At 44.0% G+C, this 21,421-nt stretch overlaps 1 protein-coding gene across 1 annotated transcript in view; it reads left to right on the top strand.

Moving 5' to 3' along the window:
- TTPA (alpha tocopherol transfer protein) overlaps nucleotides 1-21,155 on the top strand; it is a 133,593-nt gene extending 112,438 nt beyond the window's left edge. Inside the window, exons 4-5 of the mRNA XM_086965800.1 lie at nucleotides 5,919-6,029; nucleotides 20,228-21,155. Of these exons, the coding sequence (XP_086821926.1) occupies nucleotides 5,919-6,029; nucleotides 20,228-20,401 (285 nt within the window). The 3' untranslated portion in view covers nucleotides 20,402-21,155. The remainder of the gene's footprint in view (nucleotides 1-5,918; nucleotides 6,030-20,227) is intronic.
- Nucleotides 21,156-21,421: the final 266 nt, after the last annotated feature.

Genomic DNA, 21,421 nt, shown 5'->3' with positions numbered 1-21,421 from the left:
CACAGAGACTGGGTTCTGATTGGCCATGAACCATTCTCAGAGCTGAACTCCATCAAAAAGCATAGGCTGGTGGCTTGCATCACAGACCGCTGCACATGGGTGGATCCCGTTTTGCATTTGCATGTATATGTATGCAACAGTGATGCATACATGGATGCGTGTTTATATTTTGTGCTCATCCATGTAAAATCGAAGCACACATTTGCAAATACAGAGCTATTGCGTGTACTAAGATGAGTTTGATCTTGAAACTGCATTTTTGTGAGTGTCCGTGTTTTTTGCTTGTTATTTTGAAGGGATTTCTTGCATTTAAATGTTGTTAGATTTTTGATTGTCACAATACACAGACCTGCATGGCTCAGCCATTTAACACTTTGTTGTACTTTGTCTGCATTGTAACTCTGTGCACATTAAATAGAAAAAATATTATAACATAACTATAAACATTTGTCCCATGGTAGAGATACAATCGAGCACATTTCAGGTGGCAGAGTTCTTTTCATCAGTCGTATCTGCTCGAGGCTGTCCACCAGTGTCCATACAATGACAGTGAAGGTCCTCCCAGCTTGATCACTGCAGTCGTTTTTTGCTTGTTTTATACACCCTATCTCGCCGGAGGATAAGAAACGTGGTTTTATTCAGCATTAAAAGCTTGTTTGTTATCCTGGGGATTATGTAACAATGTTAGTGTTCCAGGCACTCTTTTGTAAATCTTGATAAGATAATTGATTGAGCTCACTCTGCCTCAGTTTGCTTAGTGGTTTAGAAGATATATGCAGTGTGGTAGCTGTCACGTTAACCCATTGAGCTATGTTACCTGCTTGGCAGTGGGGGGTGCACTGAGAGAAAGGTCACGCTGAGACACTGTTCTGAGTGTTTTCTGCTGCTCATACCACATGGGGTGAAAGGAGGTCTACACTCCGAGGAGATTTCCATGTTTTAATATAAGTCAGGTCCCACCGTGATACGCAGCTGCTGAATATTAATGTGCCTGCAACTTAATGAAAACAGAAGACGGACTTAATTTAGGGTATTTGATGAAACGCATGCCAGATGAAGCGAAGCTCCAACGCTGCCCACCTTTTTTAATAACATGAAATGTTCTGTCCTGGGGCATCTTTTCTCTCTCCTCTCATGTATTCTCTCACACCTGCTTTTCACCCATGCTGCATGCATCCAAAGCAGTGAGGCCAAAGCAATCCACGCCTGTGGGCGGGATTAACCTTAAGCAAAATAAGACTTGTTTAGAAGATCAAGAGACGGGGGCACCACTGAAATTTCTATTGCTGGATTTACCATGGGCTATATGGTGCAAAGCTGCAAATGGTGCAGCTAAACCTACCAAGAAAGTGCAAGTTTACAAAAATAAATAATATTTTCCATCTTCCTGTAAGTTTTTTGTTTCATTTTGAAAAATACAATTTTATTTTACGGATTAAAATTGTTATATTTTGAATTGTATATGGGGCACCAAAACTTTTAAATTCTTATGGCCTCTAAAGGTCCTAATCCAGTCCTGATTGTACAGTAACGTTTTCATGGCCGTAGCTTCAATGGCCGGATTATGAGTTAGGCAGGATACTGCTCTGCTTGATCATGTTGGTGACGCATCGTCAATTTTTTTTTCTTGCATTTAATGAAATGCTAACAAATGATCATTGCTTGCATATATGCACATAATCTTTTAGATTTGGCTTGACTGAGTGATTTTTATACATTTTACCAGCTATAGTTAGCGAATGTTCACATAAATTTAGCATGTCATGGTGTAGTGTAGTTCCTATATTCCCAATAGGCTCTGCGCATTGGAATAATATATCCTATAGATGTGACGTAGGACTTATGTCTACTAGGTCTGTATCGAATATATTAAACTTAATTGTTGAGTGCCAGCTAGCTCAGAGGTCACTAGAAACTTTCTCGAATAAGCAAGAAGGGAATAGTTTCTGACAACCGCATAAACATGACAACTTTGTTTCCCCAAGATAAAACGTATCTTCAGAGTCGTGGAAACAATAGATAGATATTTCACTCAGTCATTCGTGCATGCTTCGTTTCACCGGAGGTGCAGAGAAATTAGAGAGACGGGGGTTTTCAATAAAAGTATTTATTGAACAGTCTTCTTTATCATGCAGAAGAAATGAACTGCTACAATCGTAATACTGGCTGTAAAGTATAATGCGTACAGCAGGAAGAGGATTATAAAATAATACTGTAAAAACATGGTATGGTTTCTAATCCATAAAATACATACATAAATAAATAAAGACTAAAAGTTCTCAACTGGTGCTTCTAAAATACGCCTACCCGATGTTCCTAACCTAAGTCTAGCACGAGGGAAGAAATAAGTGTGGTGTAGCATAAGTTTAGTATTCTTTTTGCCAAGAAACTATCCAAGATTTCTCTTAGGGTCTAATCAGCTCCGTACCTTGATTTAGAATGAAGGAGGTCTGGTATCTCTCTGTCTCGGTACTCGATTCCCGAACACCCCGCCAGGGGAGCTTGGAAACACTGGAGCTGGATTTCTCGGCAGGAGAAAAGACAGCGTCTCTCCCAGTGCGTCTGCTGGAGGGTCGGCTTCCTTTGTCACTTGCTGTAGCAGGATGCGTCGGGCAAGTAGATAGGCGAACTGCTCCAAACCCCCGTGTGTTTGCTTGGGCAAGTGTGGGCATATTTATACCTTGAAGGTGCTGAGTTTGACGTAAAGGTGGACATAATAACGTCATCAAAGAGTCTCAGTTCTTTGAAAACTCCACGAGTTCTTGGACAAATCAATATTCAAGCAAGGGGAAGCCCCTAACTGCTGAAGCTGAGTTTTCCAAGAAATCGTTGTGGATTTTCGGACTAGTGGAAGTAGCCATGCCGTATTTGGACCTCTTGAGCTATGTCTGAATATGGTTGATTTCTATGCCTATATAAGGATATGGTGATTTATACCTATATAAGGGCATGAATCGGGAAAATTACATTAGGGTACTAAAATGCTATACAACAATGGTAGACCTCAGATGACCACTCCATTTGAATTGAAATGTTGTATTCTTGCTTGCTGTGCATAATCTTTCTTGTTCCAGGCACCAAAAGCTTCTGTGAGCTGGTTGGTCTGAAATTGTATTGTTAAAGTTATATGTGAAGGTCGTTTTTTTCCAACTTAATGGTGTGGATGGTAGCTCTCCGCACTTGTGAAAGGAAGGGGTCAGAGGAGAACCTTCCCATTGTTTAGTGGGGTAACATTAGACCCCGCAGAACCCCTGCTGCAGGGGGCAAGCCCCTTAGCACTTGCATTGTAATCTCTTATAAGGTCCCAAAGGCGAGACCTATTGGCTATGCCAATGCTTGTTTGACCTTCTGCTCACTCCATCGGCCTGGAACGCATGCAATCAAGACCTCGCTTTGACCTCTGTCAGTATCTTGAGGAAGAGCACTTGGGCCTCTTCACTCTGACACTGACTGAGATACAAGGCTGACCCCTGTTGCCGCTATTCCTTTATCTTTGTCCGGAGCACACCTAGTCTCCTGCTATGTTTGAATATATTATGGAGCTTATCCTTTTAAGAGATGCTTGACTCCTATTCATTGTTGTTGCAGGGGTCATATTCCTGATAATGATTAATTCTTGTATTTTCCTGTTCTCATCAAAGATGGAAGCAGTTCAATGTAACTGCAAGGCTGTGCATGCTTTCAACAGCACACATGTCTGTGTTTTGCTATCTTCTGGGTACATTTTACTCATTCCCACTTACTTTTACTTTCAATTGATGGTGGCCTTGGTTCTCCTTTTCTTGTTAATGCTAATTCATGAACCCCTTTGCTTCTTTTTCTTCTTTTAAGCTACACATACTGATCCCCCGAGTAAGTAGATTTCTCGAGTACCTTGGTTGTTGCTTCCATATCGGTCTGAGTCCAGAAGGAGACGACTGTAGTGTCATTTATTAGTATGACACTTATACTTCTGCCTACACAGAGTAATCGTTTTTGCTTTTCATTTGTTTCCTAGGTGTCCCTTTATTTGTTGGTTCTTATGAGATCCAATATCCAAAACTGGTTCGAAACATTGTTGACATTTACATAACACAAACAAACCAACTACAGATACCCTTAACTGACACAAGGGCAAGGATGTACTAAAATTCCTGTTGCATATGGATATTCAGATGGTTGTTTGTTGTTCTATGGAACTCATATGTTTATGTTTCTTTCTTGTTATTTGTATGTATTGTGTGTTATTGTTGTAGTTGTGTTTAGTTCTGCCTATTTCACATTGGACACTATGCACATAAGAAATGTAAAGAATAATAATTAATGTATACCTTTTTGACTGCTCTCTCCTTTTAATTTATGTTGTGATCATTACACTTGCATACAGCAGTTTATGTTTTTGTTATCCTTACACTAACTGTATCACTAATGAGAAGAATTGTTTTCTAAAAAAAACTTTACGCCCTGGTCGAGTAAGGGCTGCCCTTGTTTCCCTAAAGACAAGCTATTTCACTTTAAAACATGTGCCAAGTCACAGGGCATGGCCCTTTATGAACACGATGTGAATCGACTTGCATCCGCCTGAGATGGGAACTTGTGGTTTTGGCAAGCACAAATTGTGCATGGGTTAGTGAACAGTGAAATTTCTATATGACGTAGAACTGTCTGTCGACAGGGAGTTTTGTAGTAAATAGCAAGAAGACTCCACATCCAGGAAGGTGGCAGGTAAGTGGTTTATTGCAGCAGATAGAAAAGTAACAGGACCGTTTCCTCATCTGGCCAGGAAGTAACTGACACAGAATGGAATCACTGATGGTGACACAGAGAGAACCATGTAAACAGTCTAGAAGGTTGGAGTCAGGACAGGCAGGGAAAGGACAGAAAGGAATAAGCTATGTACAACAAGTTTCTCTTTTATTCTTTGAGGAACTATATGATCTGTTTATAAACCTGTGACCCGGAGACCCAGAATGTGTGTCATCCGTTCAGGGAAAATGACTCCAGCAAAGAAGGTACACTGATCTATAATACATCTGACCTTATTGCCTTCCGGCCTTGTTATTCCTAGCGCCAGTCATGGATGCATTGCTGATAATATGGAGTATTTTCACCAACCATCCTTTTGAATTGGTCTCATAAATAGCTGAACATACATACGTGTTTAATACATTCGGCATTTTTTTTATATTTACCTTTCTCCCAACTGCCTCCAGCTTTCCAACAGCAGCTTTTCATTTTTTTCTAGAACCTATGTCTAAACTGCCTGGGGTGTTTTTAATTAAGTTCAGGCATTTGCTGTCTGTCTCTCCACTGCCTTCCCTATTCCATTTTCTTTTGTAGATACACATTCCTGCTTTCGAGATCGTGTTCTCTTTTTTAATAGCTATGTGTCCTTTTTGCGACTTGATCATTTGTCCATTTTATTCATCACTCTTGAAGTGAGGAAAATGACTGATCAGGAGAGTGGTGAGCGGAAAATTGAGTTGTGATAATTTCTTAAAATGGATGCTGTATATTTAGGGCACCTTTAAGCAAAATGTGACAGTCTGTTTGCTTAGTATAGCTAGTCTCTTTGCTAAAGTGAACCACATGCAGCAAATTCTGTCAACTCCCAGTTACGTTTGAGGAGATGGGTAGATTTGACTACTTGAGATCAAAAGATTTTGCATTCTGGGCTGAATGAGCTGGGTATCTCCTCTTCAGCAGTGGATAGACACACAAGTTACATTGTTTTCTCATTTATTCCGTCTTCTAGTGGGTATTTATATGAGGTGAGTAGGACAGCAGAACTGAATTTATTCCTATAGATATGTAAACAATGGGGATCTCATTGTTATGTAAGGTGAAAATTAAAAGAAAACATACTACTTTTGGTCTCTTAGAGCTATACACTATAATATGCTTATTCTCATTATTTGGACAATTTTGTATCTTCACAGGATTCGTTTCCCATCAAAGTTCGGGGCATCCATCTGATAAATGAGCCTTTATTTTTCCATCCCGTCTTTGCATTAATAAGACCTTTTCTGCCTGAAAAAATGAAGGAAAGGGTGAGTAAATATTAGCAAATGAATTTTCAATACAATCTGTACTAGCTACCTTTATGTTCTGCTCCTGATGCAAGATAGGTTTTTAAAGTATTTTGAATAATTGAAAGAACCCGGTAACTTCACATCTTACTGATCAACAAATTATATTACAATCCAAGTGTTTAAAATGTTTTTTTCAACTGGAAACTAACAACAAAGTTTACTATAGGCGCAGGTGTCATGCAATAGCATTCAATCACTGATCAAAAATTAAAAACCCAATCAGTATGACAAAAAATATACATTGAATTCATCTTTATGAAACAATTTTATTTTTGTTTTGTTGATCATTCTGTCTAGGTCTATTCAAGAGTTTTGGATTTTACTAAAATTCCTTATAGGCGCTTTCCGCCAGCCTTGTTTATCCGTTAGTGTTGTGGGTCTGTCTTTCAAATTTTTCTGTGATGCACTACTGCATGTAGCTAACTATAACTTCACTGTGAGTGGCTGCATTCTTCCCTTACACAATGAGCACTTGCACACTCAAAAAGCAGACCAACCGGGGCCACCTCTCAGACCTCCGTGGAGAGAAAGTTCAGCGAGGTGCAGGTCGATGTGGCCCTTATACGCCAGGACCTCCGCAATGCTATGGCGCAGTTGTCGGAGGCAGAATGGCTCCTCTCCACCGCAGGAGACGGCCGAGCCAGTTGAAAACGTAGGGGGTCCTACTGCAGACTCAAACCTCAGAGCTACACCGCCAGGCGTAGGATGCAGAGAATTGCTCGAGGCGGAACAACCTGCACCTCATAGGCTTATCTGAAAAGGTTGAACAGGGTCATGCAGACACCTTCATTGAGACATGGATTCGGTCTTGGATACCTGCAGAAGCCCTCTCTCCGTGGTTTGCCATCGAGCGCGCACATTGTCTCTGGCGGCCAAACTTCCCACGGGGCACCTCCACGTCTATTATCATCCGAATCCTCAATTTCGGCGACAGGGATGCTGTCCTGAGAGAAGTCTGACTCCATGGTCCCTTGAAATATCAGAACAGTACCATAATGATCTTCCCAGATTAAACGAGGGACATTCAGACCCAGCATCGTTCTTATGCAGAGGTTAAGCAGAAACTCTGTAACTTGGGCCTGGGTTATGGGCTCCTCTTCCCAGCTTGCCTCAGAGTTAATTTTAAGGACAAGGCAATCTTCTTCGACACACCTCGGAAGAAGATGGCTCACGGAAGAACGCCCTCTGAGAGTCCATCCTGCCTCTCCTCCTCCCATGTAGGGCCCATCCAGACCACCTCCTTCTCCACCCAATCAGCAGCGGAGGCACAATCGCTCCTGTAGGAGTGTTGAGCGGCGTGGAGACCACTAACGATCACCTGGGACTTGGGCGACTGTAGCTGGGCCAGCTCCCTGCTGAGCCTAGCACATGACCACGAAACTACTTAGACGCTGCGCCCGTCTCTCTCTGACTCAGATCTATGTCGAAGCCTGGTGCTCTGGGAATCCGGAGACGACGCTGGGCTCTGACCGGGAGGCCCCATAGAAAGAACACTGACTTTAAACTCATGGGGCTTGTGGCAGTGATATTTAAATGTTGATAGTGTATTATCCGACTAAATGGAGGGGTACATGGCCGTCGCCACGACTTGCCCTGCTAACCGTTTTAGGATAACTTCTTGTTTTAGTTTGGGGTGACAGATGCTTCGGGTTTGGAAGTATAAGGTGGGGGGTGTTGTGAGGGTGCGGGAGGGCACATGCCCTCAGTCTGTGTCTAGTTTGACTCCATTTGAGTCACTGTATGCAGCTTTACATATGTTGTTGCCTTTTGTTTCACATGACAGCCCACTACACACACGCACCGTCTTCACCAGTAGGAGATACACAGCCAAACACCGGTCATGTTACATCCTCTTACCCGAGGCCTAGATCTCCCCCGACCCTTCTCACTTCACACCAGCCACTCCCCAGACGCACTTGCAAATTAGGTCCCTCCAGATCCAGTCCTGGAATGTCAATGGATTACTAGACTGCATTAAACATACTGCCGTCTTAGGAGTGCTCAGCTTCAGTTCCCCGACGTCGGGTACTCTGGTTTCGTACGGGGCTCCCAGGGGGTGGCTATATTGATCTGGCGTGGGCTCCCCTTCACACCTCTCAAGGTCTCAACTGATACACAGGGGCGCTGTGTATCACTCTCCGGCAGGCTCGAGGGAAAGGTCTTTAATTTCCTCTCAATATACATTCCCCCTACCACGCTGCCCTCTGCCATCCATTGCCTTATGGAGGTGATCACCGCCCTGCCCCACGGCCACACCATAATTGGCGGGGACTTTACCGTGATACTACAGCCAACCCCCGATGCCACAGGGAACCCCTCCTCTTCACCCCACACCTGTTCAAAACAACTCTCGGTCTGGTCATCTGCACTCGGGCTCTGCGATGCCTGGCTATGGCACCCCGGGGAGAAACAGTACGCTCACCACACCCACTCCTGTATTGATTTGCTTCTTCTCCCCGCCACCAACTGCCAACTGGTCTCCAGTGTTTCTATCCTCCCATGTGAAATTTCGGATCACTCCGCTATTTCTCTCCGCTTTGATACACGCCTTGTCTGACGGTTTAATGCCTGGTTTCTGCATGACGCAGAGATTAAGGATGCGCTCGAGCTAGAGTTGACGTGGGTCCCGTGCTCAGTAAGCCACTGGAGTCAAGCTATCCATGCTGAAGACGGCTGATAGCCAGACACCGGTCCTAGGATGCTTGATTCCAGTCCAGGGAAGACCAGGCTTGGCAGTTCGGGCTGGACTGTTCCCATGAGGCACAGGGTCAAGACTGATTTGCATATGGCCATGTCTGAACTGGGGTGGCTTTGTGAGCAAAATAACGATGGATTAAACCCAGATCTGTGACTGGGGGTGAATGTTTTGCCATTGTGCAACATTCCGTCCATCAACTTGTGTGTTTTGCTGTCCACCCTATGTGGGAAGGGTATTCCCAGGCGTGGGTTCCGTGCTCACTAAGCTACTGGAGTCAATCTATCCTTGCTGAAGACGGCTGATAGCCATAAACCGGCCCTAGGATGCTTGCTTCCGTTCCAGGGAAGACATGGCTTGGCAGTTCGGGCTGGACTGTTCCCATGAGGCACAGGGTCAAGACTGATTTGCATATGGCCATGTCTGAACTGGGGTGGCTTGGTGAGCAAAATAACAATGGTTTAAACTCAGATCTGTGACTGGGGGTGAATGTTTTGCCATTGTGCAACATTCCGTCCATCATCTTGTGTGTTTTGCCGAGCTAGAGTTGAGGCACTATTTTTTGGCTATCAAGGGCTCGGTCCCCTCCGTCGGCACACTGTGGGATGCCAGCAAAGCCACCATACGTGGGGTGGCCAGAGGCCTAGTGCACTCGATATGAGCGGAGCAAAATGCTCGCTTGATTCAGCTCAAAGCGCAAGCCGCGCGACTAGAGGTGACCTCTGGCATAGCGGAAGATGCCCTCTCAGACGGACTACTTGCACTGCTTCGTGAGGAATTTCACCAGATCTCCCTTGACTCGGCCAAGACGCTCTTCTGTAGCCCATGTCTATGGGTGGGGAGACGAAAACGGTAAACAGCTTCATAACCTGGTCTCCTTCCCTAGAGCTAACAGAACTGTCCCCGAATTCCGGAATGCCACTGGTACCCGCCATTGTACCTCTACAGCCATAGTCCAGGCCTTTGCAGGGTACTACGCCCAGCTCTACTCGTCTCGACCCCCCACGACATCTTTGGCCGAGGTACTGGAGTGTGTGGAGGTCTGACTCCCCTGCCTCTCCCAGTCTGACTCGACAGACCTTGACCGTCCCTTTACTCCGGAGGAGATCCAGGGTGCCATTTCCTTATTACACTCCAGGAAGACGCCAGGGCCTGATGGTTTTCTGCAGGAATATTATGCGGCATATCGGGACTTCCTGGTTCCTCACCTCGCTGATCTTTTCCAACAGGTGGTCAAGACTGGGTCATTCCCGCCAGAGACTGACGTGGCCACCATTGTGGTCATTCCAAAGTCTCAGCCACCTTCCTTCTCCTGCGCGGACTACCGCCCAATGTCCCTTATTAATACCGAAATGAACATTTTTGCTACAGTCCTAGTCCATCGTCTTCTCCCCTTGCTACATGACTTGATCCATCCCAATCAATGTGGCTTTATGCCTGCATTTGGCACCCGACACTGCATACGCCGCCTCCATCTGGCCCTAGCCCATCGCCACCGACTCACCCTATAATAGAGTTTGAGAAGGCCTTTGATACCGTCAACTGGTCCTACTTAAGAGATGTTCTGACCGAGATGGGCTTCGGCCCCCGCTTTCGGTGCTTCATTCAGGTCCTGTACTCGAGCCCTCAGGCAAGGATCCTGACTAATGGTGCCTTCTCTGAGGTGTTCCCCATTCGAAAAGGCACCAAGCAAGGCTGTCCTTTCACCACTTTTATTCGCACTGGCGATGGAGCCATTGGCATGCTTCATACGCTCTAATCCCTGGATTCAAGTGTGGTCTTGGGATTCCCATCAGACCGACAAAATTGCCTTATACGTGGATGTCGTTAAGCTTTTCTTGGCCAACCCGGAGAATTCCAGTCCGCGCTGTCTGGAGGTGCGCCGGTCCTTCGAGGAGGTCTCGGGCATACGACTCAACCCTGCGAAGTCCACTTTGGTCCCCCTTCACCCCTTGTGATCCTTCTTTGACTGTCAATCTACAGTCCCTCTGCAGAGACAGTCATTTAAATATTTTGGGATTTGGATAACCCTGCTCCGTGAACTGGAATTGGCTCTCAATCTTACCCGCCTGGTCACGAAAGCCAACTCTGATCTCAAACGTTGGCAGTCTCCCCTGCTTAACCCTCTTGGTAGAGGGGCACTTTTTAAAATGATGATCCTTCCCCGCTTTTTGTACATTTTACTTAACATTTCTTTTCATCTCCCAGGTAGTTGGTTTCGTGAGTCTGATGGGGTAATTACCAAGTTCCTGTGGGGGAGCGGCAGACTACGTATGGCCCTAGCCCGCTGTTGGATACCTATCTTTGATGGGGGTCTGTGAATGACCAATCCTCTATCTCTATTACCTGGCCACCTGGCTTATTGTCATCCATGACTGGTTTGCTGTGGGCTTGTCTGATCCGGCTTACTGGACCGAGCTCGGGACTATGGACTTCCCTCAGCTGCAGGCCTACCTGTACGGTTCCCCTATCCCACAGACTATCCCACCCATCACTAGGGAGGTCCTAATGGCATGGCGCTCGGCCCTGCGCTACACACAATGGGACAAGAAACTCCCACAACACATACCCTGGGACTTGGCTGCTGGAGGTATCGGCTCTCTCAGGGTTTCACCAGTGGGACCGGATTGGGATTACACTTTTCGGGGATATCTGGGTTGGTGACCACATCTGGGCCTTCTCAGATCTACAACAGCGGCACTCCCTTAACCCGAAACAGTTTTACAATTATTTGCAACTCCGCCACGCCCTCTTTACACATATCCCCCGCCCCCGGAACCTCAATCCCCGAATTCAACCCGCTTGAGGCGCAGGTCATAATGAGAGACTTGGGGAAAGGGTGAGTGTTGCGGATCTATCGTTTGCTGGTGAACAATGGCCCTGCCACCTTAGATACGCTGCAAACTTGTTGGGAGGGATGGGTGGGTCTGTTAGAAGAAGCAGATTGGCGAGACGTATTAATTGCACCCGAAACTCTTAACTACCTCCTCTAAATGTCGCCTTATTCAACTGTAGTACCTTCACACAGCATATCTGACTCCGGTACGAATACATAAGGCAGGTCTGCGTCCCCTACCCGACTGTACCCATTGTGGCCATGTGCCGGCCGATTTTTTTGACATGGTCTGGCAATGTCTCCCTCTTACATCCTTCTGGAAGGGTGTAGAGTCTGAACTTACACACACACCAGGTTGACAGGTTCCCCACAGCCCCCTGCGCCTCATCCTCTGAGTCTTTGATAGCTTGAACGGCTCTCAGGCTTTCCTGGGTACGGCAGTGGCGGCTGCCAAGCAGGACATAGCCGCTGCCTGGTCCCAAGCCAAGCCTTCTACTGTTCGTAAATGTCGCAGATGGGTGGATTGGTGCGCGGTCCAGGAGGAACCCCTTTTTGACGCCAGAGGGTGCCCCGAAAAGTTTGAGAAGATATGGGGCAAATGGTTAAATTTATTGTTTTGAATTTTGTGTCCGTTTTTCTTTTTCATGGTTGGTTTAACCCCTGCAGGACACATTGTGCTTATGGACGGTTTCCTTAGTTCACGCCTCCTGTTGTCTGATTGTGATGATCTTTGCTATATTGTGCATTTCTTGGCTGTCTTCTTATGTCCTAGGTTTTGAAAATGACAATAAAATAGATTATCAAAAAAAGAATAAAACCCACAAATAGTGCCCCCAAATAGTTGGTTCTGCAAGCAAGAGACGCCCCAGTATCTTATCTAGACCACGTGCTTTGGAATGGGCTATTTTACTTATTGCACTGGTTACTTCGATCAAGGATATATCAGGGGACTATTCTTATGTAGATTTTTTGCATAAGCTAAGGAGGTACCCTTGGCCTCCGGCATGGTGCATCGGGCCAGGAAGTGTCCCTTCCAGATGTCACCTGCTATATTGGGCTCAAATGCCTGTGTCCCTTCGCTACAGCCTGTGTTAACTATATTCCAGAAGGCCTTCATATCATTTGCTGATCGGACCCTTCTCAGGGAGTCCCATTTTTCCATCTCCCATGCTTTTCTTTTTTGCTAAAGCAATGGTTTCTCTTTATGATGCCCTCTTTGTCTTTGCTACAGTCAAACCAGGAACACCTGGTTCTGTTTTTCCCCACTAAAGAAACCTACTGGAAAGAAAATGTCTGGAAATTTTATGAGAGAGGCCCCTCTCACCAAAGGGACAGGGCTCTTTAAGAGCTATAAATAAAATGTAACTCCCTTTGGGTAAACTCAATTCAACACTCTCAAACACATTCATAGAGTCTCATCCAAAAATTAGATGTTAACCTAAACCTAAACCTAAACCCCAGTCTCGCTTGTAGTACCACAAACCGAAGTATATAATTAAATACAATTGTAGTGTAAAAAAAGCATGGCCACCAATATAGTATTACATTAAAATTCCTATCGTATTCGGAAAATCTAAAACTTGATAGTGCTATAATCAGTCGATTTACTAAATACAAGGTGTCACTAAAATATTAGACAAAAAAATCATCAATAGGGTTTGTATATCATTATGACTTAGCTATAACCTAAGTGAAAAGGAGAAGAAATGCAGAAGGAAAAAACAGAGAGAGAGAGAAAAGACATACGACAATACAATTATACTTACTGATCGTTCACTAATCAGTTAGAGAATTGACATTGGCGTCCGTATTAACAAATCTTTTTGTGTTTCCCTCTGGCACTCCAATATTTCCACCAGATTTAGTTAATTCAATGCGTTGACCCATTTTGGCGGTACCAGGCAATTAAAGCCAGCTTTACAAGACCCAGCTTGTTCCTCTCCCTAAACATACAAAACATCTGTAGTGGACACCTATGTAGAATACATAAACACCAATATTATAATCCATATAGGCACATATTACATGATAGCATAAAATAGGTGAAGAATATAAAAATACTACCCCATAAAAGTCATAAAAGGCACAAACATCAGTAAAAGTCTTTTTAGTTCATATAGAAAATATAGCACCATAGTGTTTCCCGGGGTTTAGGGTACAACAACCCAATAAGCTTACATCTATCCATTAGGCATACATCCCCTATAATTCCAACACGTATCTACAGACACTCAGCCTGGTTTGTTATAGTGTGTCTTAGTTAAAAAGACGGGCCCACCCTGTCTCCTGTGGAATAACCACTAGAATATAATCTCATGTTATATTATCTTATGCTAATTCATTTATAGAGCACACAATTACCCTGAGTTGGCCTGGCGCTAGCTCAACTCTACTGAGAAACATGGTGGCACGGAGAGAAAGTGTTGCTGTTGGGAGTTATTCGTTAAAAAGCCAGGTTTTGAGTTGCTTCCTGAAAGCTAGAAGGTTTGTAGCATTCCTCAAACTCCAAGGGAGGGCATTCCGAACCTTGGCCGCACCATAAATCTGAGTGATGGTATATGCGAGAGCCCACGTCTCCCTTGTGTTAGTTTTTCTTCTAGTTTTCTTCTATTTCTAATACTTAGAATCTATAGATTCAAAAAGGAAAAACCAACAACCTATTAACTATAGTGTTGCTGTACTTAACGTATGGGCACATATACAAAACTATACCAAGTTTTCCAGCCTTCATGCCAGTGATATCCCACCTTCAGATTGATCCAGGAACCGTGCGAGCAGATGGCTTCAATAACCCTTAGTCTGCAAAGTAGTGATGCTGATTTAGATTCAGTCGTCACTACGACCAATTCCTCTGTTCAGTTTTGCTCTTTTTTTTTTTTAGAATCGTTACCATTCACTGTTACTCTCCCTTAACCACAGCGGCAATTCTGGTGCGGCGGTTTGATTGAGTGGGCGGGGCGGTGTCGGCCAACTGACGTGCGAAGCACTACGGAGGTAGTGCTTGCGACGGCCGTTGGCCAACAGGTGCAGTGAAAGGGTTAACTTATATAACAGGACAGGGGACCTACACTGACCAGAGAGCACTTACCGGCTTTATCTGGTAAGGTATGGCATCCAACAAGATTGCTTGGTTCACAAACACGCCCCTTCAAAGGCATTTATTAACACGCCTCTTGAGGACACCTGTTTACGACACAGCACATTCCGTAACAAGGGCTCTGTTACTTGTGACTCCAGACCCGCCATGTTTAAATAGTAAGTTCACAACCGTCTTTCAGTAAGTTCTATATCGGTTGCCACAAGACCTATAGCCCTTTGTAACATCCTATCGATTGAGGTGTGTTGCAAAGATGAAGATAATGGTTGGGGCTGCGCTTGCTGTTTGTCATGACATGACCGTTTCTCCATTGCTGCGTGGTGTTAGCAAAAAAACAGAGGGAGTCCCACTATGCCGACAAGCTGTTGCACAGCCAACTTAGAAGAGGAAATTTAGCAAGCAAAGTGCAAGATACAAAATATTAAAAACAACACAGATTAGATACCATCAAAAGAGCTTCACTAACCGGTTTTATCACCTTTTGCTGCAAATGTCGTTGATTATTGGCAGCATCTGCCATAGGTATGTTGTAATTTGTACACACTTTTTTGAAAATTAAACAGGGTCTTCCTCAGGGTGAAAGCAGGTTATTGCTGACATCTGTCAAAATTCATACTGTGGGTGAGATCATCATTTGCAGTGCAATTTGAACACATATCAGACATGTAGACTGATTTCAGTTTTGGCTTTCTTCACTAGGAATAAGTTTTTGAGTTATACCCATTGTCTAGTCGGAGCCAATATATTACCATAGCTGGAGGTGAGATCTGACCTGAGTGTTTCATGCTAAGAATAAGGTGATTTGCATTACTTTTTTGTAGCTTTACTATCATTGTTTAGCGATACGTCAATAGATTCTATTTCAGTTTTAATTGAGAAATGAGTACTTCTAAGATGTTTAGAGTTACCAAATAATGGATTAAAAGTTATAAGTGAAAGTACAGTGTGACCGCTGTTTATTGATCTTTATAAGGCATTCCAGCAGATCTCTCCGTCACTAATGCCTACACTTATTTGTATCGGAGTCAAGTGAAATTGGCCTGGAGTTCCAAATGAATGGTTGCGCTGCTTTTATTACCAACTGATGGGAAACTAGAGTGAAAGGAAAGTTAAGGGCACATTAATATAATTAAATTATAAACATCCCATTCTGACTGATGTTTCTTCCCACAGATTCCACACCTTATGAATATTCTCCATGTACCAGACTGGATCCTGAAAACATTTTCTCTCCAGCAGTAGCTTTCCAGCTCTGCCTGGTAGTGCCACTCAAGTCCAAAATGCCTTGTTCCGAACAAGACTGGACTACATAAATGGTGCCGTCTGCCTTGCTGGTGTCACTTCTTGTTAGTCTAGGTCTTACCCAAAAATCACTTTGGATTACATTGGTATCTACTAATTAAATTCCTCAGTGAACTTTAAAGTGACTAGGTCAAATGTCTCCTCCTAGGGGAATGGGGTATAAACACAGTTGACAGTGTCAAAAGATGATGTCCTTATCTGCTCCACACAAGCCCTGTAATTGGTGTGTGGGATCAGACCACGATCGGTCAGACCTGATGATGCAAGTTTGGTGATCCCTCTGGCTCTAATTCCGGCGCATCCTGTCGCATGCCACAAGCCCTTGCCTACCAATGCTCCTACTCCTGCTACATGACATGGGCATCTCCATCAATATCCTTACACATATGAGGAAACTAATTTTAGTACATGTACATGAAAGTAATATTAAGATGAGGTATAGAGAGGTTTCTCAGCTTGCATCCCACTGCACTCAGATTAATGTGGGCTCCATCAGAGGAGGAAAGTGAATGGTGGGATGACGTTGGCCCTCTTGTCAGACTTCATTCTCATTCCTTAATAACCAGACCCCCATATCATGGGGAAACAGTAGATTAGTATGACAAACGTATCAACAATTACCTAAATGATTTCCATCATAGTGTAAATTCCTATCCAGTAAAGCTTTCACAACTAGATTTTTTAGCAATTTAAAAACACTAATTGAAAAGGCAGAATAGCTTTATGCAGTTCTGCTATAAAGGAGGAACTGAGTTTGTGTTTCCTTTTTAAAACTACTCCCCCCAGTACTACAAAAGAAACATTCTCTACTCTTGCTACCTCAGGTGGTGCACCTAGATGAGGCATACTGTTATAATGGCCACTATACACTCAGTAACACTGTTGATAGCCCCTCTATGTATCTATGACAATCCAGAGTGGACACAGTTATTGTTAATATGCAAGAAGCAAGTAACCCCGATCTCTACTTTGGCCTCTCCCACACCTCAATAAGGAAAGGAAACCGCTAGATGTGGGGAAGAAGGTGTAGCCTGTAGTTCTTACGGCGTCTAGGCATTTATATTGTTCTTGGGGAAGAAATGGACATGGGAGGGTATGTTGCCACTTCTAGGCACTTGAAATACCTGCTATTTATGGTAGGCAGGAAATATTTCTGATGCATTCGTCTAGATTTAAATTGTTTTTCAATGTTTTAGGAAATGCCAGCGTAGATTCGAGTTTCATACATACCAATACTTAGATTACTAACTGCTGAAGGGATATGATTTTCTCCAATGTAAAACAACAAACAAACAAACTACATGATTGTTTTACCTTCAAAGTTTTCTGTGAGCATGATTAAACTGTACCCTATCCATACTTAACAGAAACTAAATTATAGGAACAGACGTTTATGGTGAAAGTTCCAACAATGGAAGGAATTGTGACATTTCAGAAGAACAATCTTCCTTCGAAGAAGAGAGTTGGATATCGAGGGCAGGTCTAAAATTTTGGAAACGCAGCATCTTGCTGCAAATGGCACCACATGTGCATCTACGCTGAAAACCATTGAAGGAATGGCTCTACAGTCGATGGTCGTGGAGATCGAGGGACTTTGATGATTTAGTGTTTGCAACAAAGGTCTTAAAGGAAAGACTGTGCTATTACACATGTGCTTACATTTGGAGAACTTGCTTGCACCCATTAATACAGTGCATCTTTATAAGGTTGAATAGCACAGATGATAGATCCCATAGTGAAGGGTCAGTGGATGTTCAAGTAAACTACCTTACAGAGAGTAAACTATTATGACAGTAATGTATCTAATCACTATAGAAGAACTTGAGATGTTTTCTGTTGTTCTTCACTTTTCTGAGCCATTTACACATTTTCGAACTACGGGCCTTATGTATTGCGGACAAGTACTAATAGGTTCCCATTCAGAGTGGAACCCAATAAGAACTACCTCCTGAATATTAATGAAGTAGATCGCAAATTGAGACTTATCCTGATTTGATTTCATGACAGGGATGGTGGACTGCTAGGGACCACCTTGTCTGTGAACCAAGTAGACTTTTTTTTTAATGCAATCCGTTTTTCATAGGGGAAACGTGTGTGTGCGTGTGTGGAGAACTCTGGGTAGTTCTCAAGTTTAGGTGGAAAGCAGCTCCAGTATAGAGCACTCTCAACGCCACAACACTCTAGATCTGCTCACCTCAAATGTCTGCTTTTCTATCAAAGTCTTTAAGCATAGTATTGGCACAGTGCTATCCATGCCAAGCTGTAAAATGGCCAAAGCCTTTTACCACTCCAGGCACAGTATTACAGCTTTTGCTTGGTAAAATACCATCCAGGCCACCTGAAATGTGTGTGTGTGTGTGTGTATCTATATATGTGTGTGTATATATGTAATGCAAATTTGTAGTGCACACCATCACCCGGGAGGGTGTCCTGAGGCTGAGCAGGTGTGAGGCTAGGCACACTTAGGGCCTAGTGGAACAACTAAAAAAAGTCAGGTTTTCATCTGCTTGTGGAATTCAAGAAGTGAGGAGGCTCTTTATCTGTAGAGGCAGATCGTTCTATGCTTTACGAGTGATGTAAAAGGCTTGACCATCAGATCTGGTTTTCCGTATGCATGGGATTTGTGCAAGTAGGAATCCGGATAAGCGGAGGTGTCTGGAAGGTTTCTAAAAGCAGATGTGATTGTTGAGGTACACTGGGGCAATGTTATGTAGGTAGTGATCTGGAAGTGTGGGTGTGGGTGTGGAGTTTGAATTGTGCTAATTTGTGAATGGGGAGCCAGTGGAGCTCCTACAGGTGTGGTTCTTTGCGAGTGCAGCATGTAAGGTTGAGAGTCATTCTGGACACCAAGTTCTAAATGGTCTTCAGCCTCCTGGTGAGTTTTTTGTTGGTCCCGACATAGAGGGTGTTCCCATAGTCCAGCTTCCTTTTCATCAGGGCATGCATGACCGTTTTTCAGGTGCTGATTGGAGCCATTGGAAAATCTTCCTCAGAATCTTCAGGGTATGGAAGCATGAAGCAGTGACCTCATTGACTTGGGCAGTCCTGTTGAGTTTACTGTTGATGATGATCCTGAGATTCTTGGCGTGTGTGTGTGTGTTGGTCCTAGCTCTGTTGGCTACCAGGTGGAGATCAACAGTGATGTTCTCTTCCCCAATAGCATGGTTTTGTTCTTGTTGGTGTTCAGCGTTAGAATTCGGTCTTCATCCAGTGGGTGATTTCAGTCATGCAGGTATTTAACTTGATCCGCTTACTGAGCATTTTGTTTGTGATGGAGAGAATGAGTTGCATGTCAAAGTTGTAGGAGAGGACAGTGATACAGTGAGTGCGGATGTTGCTGTCTAGAGGGATTATGTGTGTGTTGAAGAGGATCGGTTTCAGCGAGGATCCTTGTGGTACTTCACAGAAGGTTGCGGGCGCCGGAGGTGTATGGTACCAGGCTGACTGAGTTGGTCCTTCCAGTCAGGAAGGAGCAGATCCGTTGTAGTGCTTGTCTTTGAATTCCGATGTTGTGTGGGTTTCTGATGATGATGGGTTGAGAGAATGTGTCACATGCTGTGGAGATGTCCAGGACCATGATGACCATCATGTTTTCTTTGTCCAGAATCATGTGAATGACATCTGTGGCAGCAATAAAGGCAGTTTCTGTGCTCTGGTTGGGTCTGAAACCAGACTGAGTGGTGTCTAATAATTAGTGGTCATTGAGTTATTCTCTGAGGTGTCGGGTAATAATTTTTTCTTAGACCTTGGCTGGGAATGGTAGAAGGGAGATAGGTCTGTTATTGACAAGTGTTGAAGGGTCCACAGAAGGTATCTTCAGCAGTGGAAGGACAGTTGCGTTTTTCCAAGCATCTGGGAAGGTCACAGAAGAGACGGAGCCATTGAGAATGGGTGTGAGCCTGGTGCTGATGGGTTGAGGTTCTCTGGAGTAGGGGGCAAGGGTCATATGGATGGACTTCATGGTGGCGGCAGTTTCTCCTGGAGGGATGATGGTGCAAGTGGTTAGTGATGGCTCTTATTTGCATGAACTGTACAAAAGCCAAACTTGCTTGCTTGGATAATGCTGGTTGGCTTCACTGGATCTTTCCAATCCTGTATCACTGATTTATTTGTTTCCTTTGTGGAAGCTGCTCTGAGGGAAAATAGAAAAAACAAAGCTGTGTGAAAGAAGAGCACTGTTGAGGCTTCAAATGACATAGTCGTAATCTCCTCATTTGTTGTTTCAGATCTATATGCATGGAAGTGACTACACAGAGAGCCTGCAGCAGCACTTTGGAGCGAACATCCTCCCTCCCGAATATGGCGGTGTGGGCTGTGGCATGGATGAACTGTGCGAGGAATGGACTGATTTTATAATGAAGTCAGAAGAATATCTTCTTGACATTTCTCAGGTTACCTAGTACGAGGACAAAATTTGTCAGCCAAGCATGGACTGTTCTTCACATCGACAGCGGAGATGGTCGTGCTCACTGGCAACTCAGCAGCAATAGATGCTGTGCTGTAGGCAGTGAAAACTAACCTTAGCACATAACGTTTCAAAATCCCCGAAACACAAGTGAGAAAGTTCTCTGTCCAAAACTGTTTACACGGGGTAATTGAATCATTGGTCAGCTTCATCTCATGCGTCAGACAAGGTTTTGCGAATGTACCAGAATACTGTTTACAAAAGACACACTTTTTAACCTGCAATTCCTGCGTGTATACAGGTTTGTTAGTAAAAAGTCTGACTTAACAGGTGATTTATGAACAACGTGCAATTTGCAGAACAAGAGAACCTACCCTCTTATTTCACTGTCCTAACAGCTTTTCCCTTGAAATTGTGTACTAGCCTGACTTTTCAATCATAGCTAGAGTTTAGGTCTTTCACCTGTGCATCAGGATTTCATAAGGCCAATCAATGCTTTTGAGCGGTACTGGTGGCTCAGTAAAACACAAGGCCTCTGGCAGAGTGGTTTATAAATGTCACCAGAACCCCGAGATAGCTCTGTTGGACCATAACACCTGGTACCAATTTAGTACTGTTTGTATTACAGGTTTACTTTTTTCGTACGTTAATTTTCAAACAGGGTTAAGTTTTTTGACAACACACAGTTCAAAAGTACACTAATACAATAACATGAAACTAAACACAATGTAAGCCCGGCTCAACCTCTAGCCTCTTAGCAGCTATGGAACGTCCAGCTCCAGTGCTGAACGTTCCATTGCGCAGGTGAGGTTCGAACGTCCGACGGCAGCACTCCTGAGGTAGTGGTGCCGTCGGCCGTTGGAATAGGCGCAGCACTTAAGAGGATAAAAAAGCACGATGTTTTTGTGCTGATGTTGCCTTGCTATGTTATCCAGTCCTACTCCTTCCATTGGAGGAAATCCTTAATTCACGGAGATTATAGTTCCTCCAGTTAGGAAAATTCCCAAGTTTTATA

The sequence above is a fragment of the Lissotriton vulgaris genome, chromosome 4_1 (genome assembly GCF_964263255.1).
Source record: "Lissotriton vulgaris chromosome 4_1, aLisVul1.2, whole genome shotgun sequence".
Classification (NCBI taxonomy): domain Eukaryota; kingdom Metazoa; phylum Chordata; class Amphibia; order Caudata; family Salamandridae; genus Lissotriton; species Lissotriton vulgaris.
The sequence above is the reverse complement of the archived record's forward strand: the minus strand, read 5'-3'. Positions and strand labels throughout refer to the sequence as shown.